Genomic DNA, 2,246 nt, shown 5'->3' on the forward strand with positions numbered 1-2,246 from the left:
ATATATATATATATATATAATTTTGCTGATCACACACCATGTTGCAATATTGTTGTAGCAGATTAATAATTAACTCCAAACTGTTTGTAGTCGAATACTCAACCGCCTGCATCCCCTCACATGCAGCGAAGGATGTTCAAATATGTAAATGTCTCAGCCAGTGTCCTGTCATCTCTGCCCAGACACAGTTCGCTGCACCACAGCTGCCCACCTGGCTCTGATGGTCCCCAAAAACGTGTCCTTTTACCCAAGCAACCATGAACGCTTCACAGATGGCAACATCGATGTGTGGTGGATAGTCCACGATGGAGGAATGCTGATGCTGCTTCCCTTCCTGCTCAAACAGCACAAGGTGATTGTTTAGAGTGTTTGATGCTTATTGTTTTCATTTCATGGCAAATTTATGCAAGTGATTTATGTCGAGCCCTCAACAATTTACAGTAAAATGCGGCCGTCACCACAACACTTTTGTGCTTTAGGTCTGGAAGAAATGCAGGATGCGCATATTCACTGTTGCCCAGATGGATGACAACAGCATTCAGATGAAAAAGGATCTGGCCACATTCCTGTATCAGCTGAGAATAGAGGCTGAGGTGGAGGTGGTGGAGATGGTGAGGGGGTTCCTCTGATACAACTGAGAAAGAATGTAGTCCAATTAAAATGGCTCTTTTAAGGCTGAGACTTTAGAATGTTTTGGCTTTGTAATGAACATTGAAATTGAAACCAGATGTACTTAAACAAGCAAGTTGTTGTTTTTCAACAAGATTCCTGAAAACAAAAAAAAAAAAATCCTGAATGTTTTGAACAAAATGAAATAGCTGAGAAACAAAATTCTAATTAAAATATGACCTCAGTATAAATGATTGCAGCAAATTTTGGAGCAAAAAATAATAATCTACAGTACCTCTGCTTTCATGCTACATTTTCATAACATTTCTCAAACGGGATTTCAGCACGACAGCGACATCTCAGCATACACGTATGAGCGGACGTTAATGATGGAGCAGAGGTCCCAGATGTTACGGCAAATGAGGCTGTCCAGTGCAGAAAGACAAAGAGAGGTACGTTAAATTCCTCTACCGTTATTTGTAACTGATTTCAGACCCACAAGGAAAACCCAAGAACTAAAATAATGTAGTAGAATTTACATAGTCAGGGGTTTTAAAATAAGAATTTCAGCATGGTCGGCTGACCCTGTGACGTTGTGATGGTGCCTGCAGGCACAGCTGGTCAAAGACAGACACTCGTTGGTGCGTATGGGCAGTCTTTACTCAGACGAAGAGGAGGAGTTGGATGTTCCTCCAGGGAAAGTTCAGATGACGTGGACCAGAGAAAAGAATGAGGCCGAAAGTCGAAACCGAAACAACGCTCCTGAGAACTTCAGGGAACTCATGAGCCTCAAACCGTGAGTCAAGTTGAACTTATTTTCCCCGAATATTWTATATATTTTTTGCTTTCTTAAAACTTTCAATATCTCAAGTTAAAATAGTACAAAAATGAGTTCCTTGGTGGACCAACATGCCCCCCTTTGCTCCCAGGGATCAGTCCAATGTACGACGTATGCATACAGCTGTGAAGCTGAACGAAGTAATAGTCAACAGGTCCCACGATGCTCGATTAGTGCTGCTCAACATGCCGGGCCCACCTCGCAATACGGATGGAGACGAAAACTGTATCCTTTTCTTCTATTATTATTTGGGTCAACAAATCTGCTTGTTGCTATTTACAGAGTGTAAAAAAGTTTCATGYCATTTTTTTGTATTGTCCTTTTAACTTGCTGCTCAGACATGGAGTTTTTGGAAGTGCTGACCGAGGGTTTGGAAAGAGTTCTGCTGGTGAGAGGAGGAGGACGGGAGGTCATCACAATCTACTCATGACCAGTCAGTAATTATTAAGTGGAGAYTCTGGCCATGTGCAGTATACATTCCACCTTGGGATGAGCAGCAACACTTTTTTATTTTTTTGTACTTCAGGACAATTCAAAGGAATTTGTTTTAGATGTATGAACTTTTGAGYGCAAAAGGGTTTCATTCTATTCTTGTAGAATACTGATACTCAGACAAAAACTCTTACACATGAAAACTTGCTTGTAAAACTTTTGCAAAAAATATTTTTTTACGATCACAGTAGGTCACAAAGTTAGTAAAATATTAATTGTACCAGAACATTTTTAAATCAAAGTATTAAAATCAKAATTGTAAGATGGCGAAGCCTTTGTGCTGTGGACCAACTGTTTGTTTTGGATT

At 40.2% G+C, this 2,246-nt stretch overlaps 1 protein-coding gene across 1 annotated transcript in view; it reads left to right on the plus strand.

Moving 5' to 3' along the window:
• slc12a4 (solute carrier family 12 member 4) overlaps window positions 1-2,101 on the plus strand; it is a gene marked incomplete in the record, with an annotated part of 19,283 nt that extends 17,182 nt beyond the window's left edge. Inside the window, 6 exon segments of the mRNA XM_014007979.1 lie at window positions 183-352; window positions 480-611; window positions 954-1,061; window positions 1,221-1,405; window positions 1,539-1,672; window positions 1,786-2,101. Coding sequence (XP_013863433.1) covers window positions 183-352; window positions 480-611; window positions 954-1,061; window positions 1,221-1,405; window positions 1,539-1,672; window positions 1,786-1,877 — 821 coding nt within the window.
• Between the last annotated feature and the right edge of the window lie 145 nt (window positions 2,102-2,246).

This window comes from Austrofundulus limnaeus, unplaced genomic scaffold (genome assembly GCF_001266775.1).
Source record: "Austrofundulus limnaeus strain Quisiro unplaced genomic scaffold, Austrofundulus_limnaeus-1.0 Scaffold46, whole genome shotgun sequence".
In the NCBI taxonomy this organism is placed as follows: domain Eukaryota; kingdom Metazoa; phylum Chordata; class Actinopteri; order Cyprinodontiformes; family Rivulidae; genus Austrofundulus; species Austrofundulus limnaeus.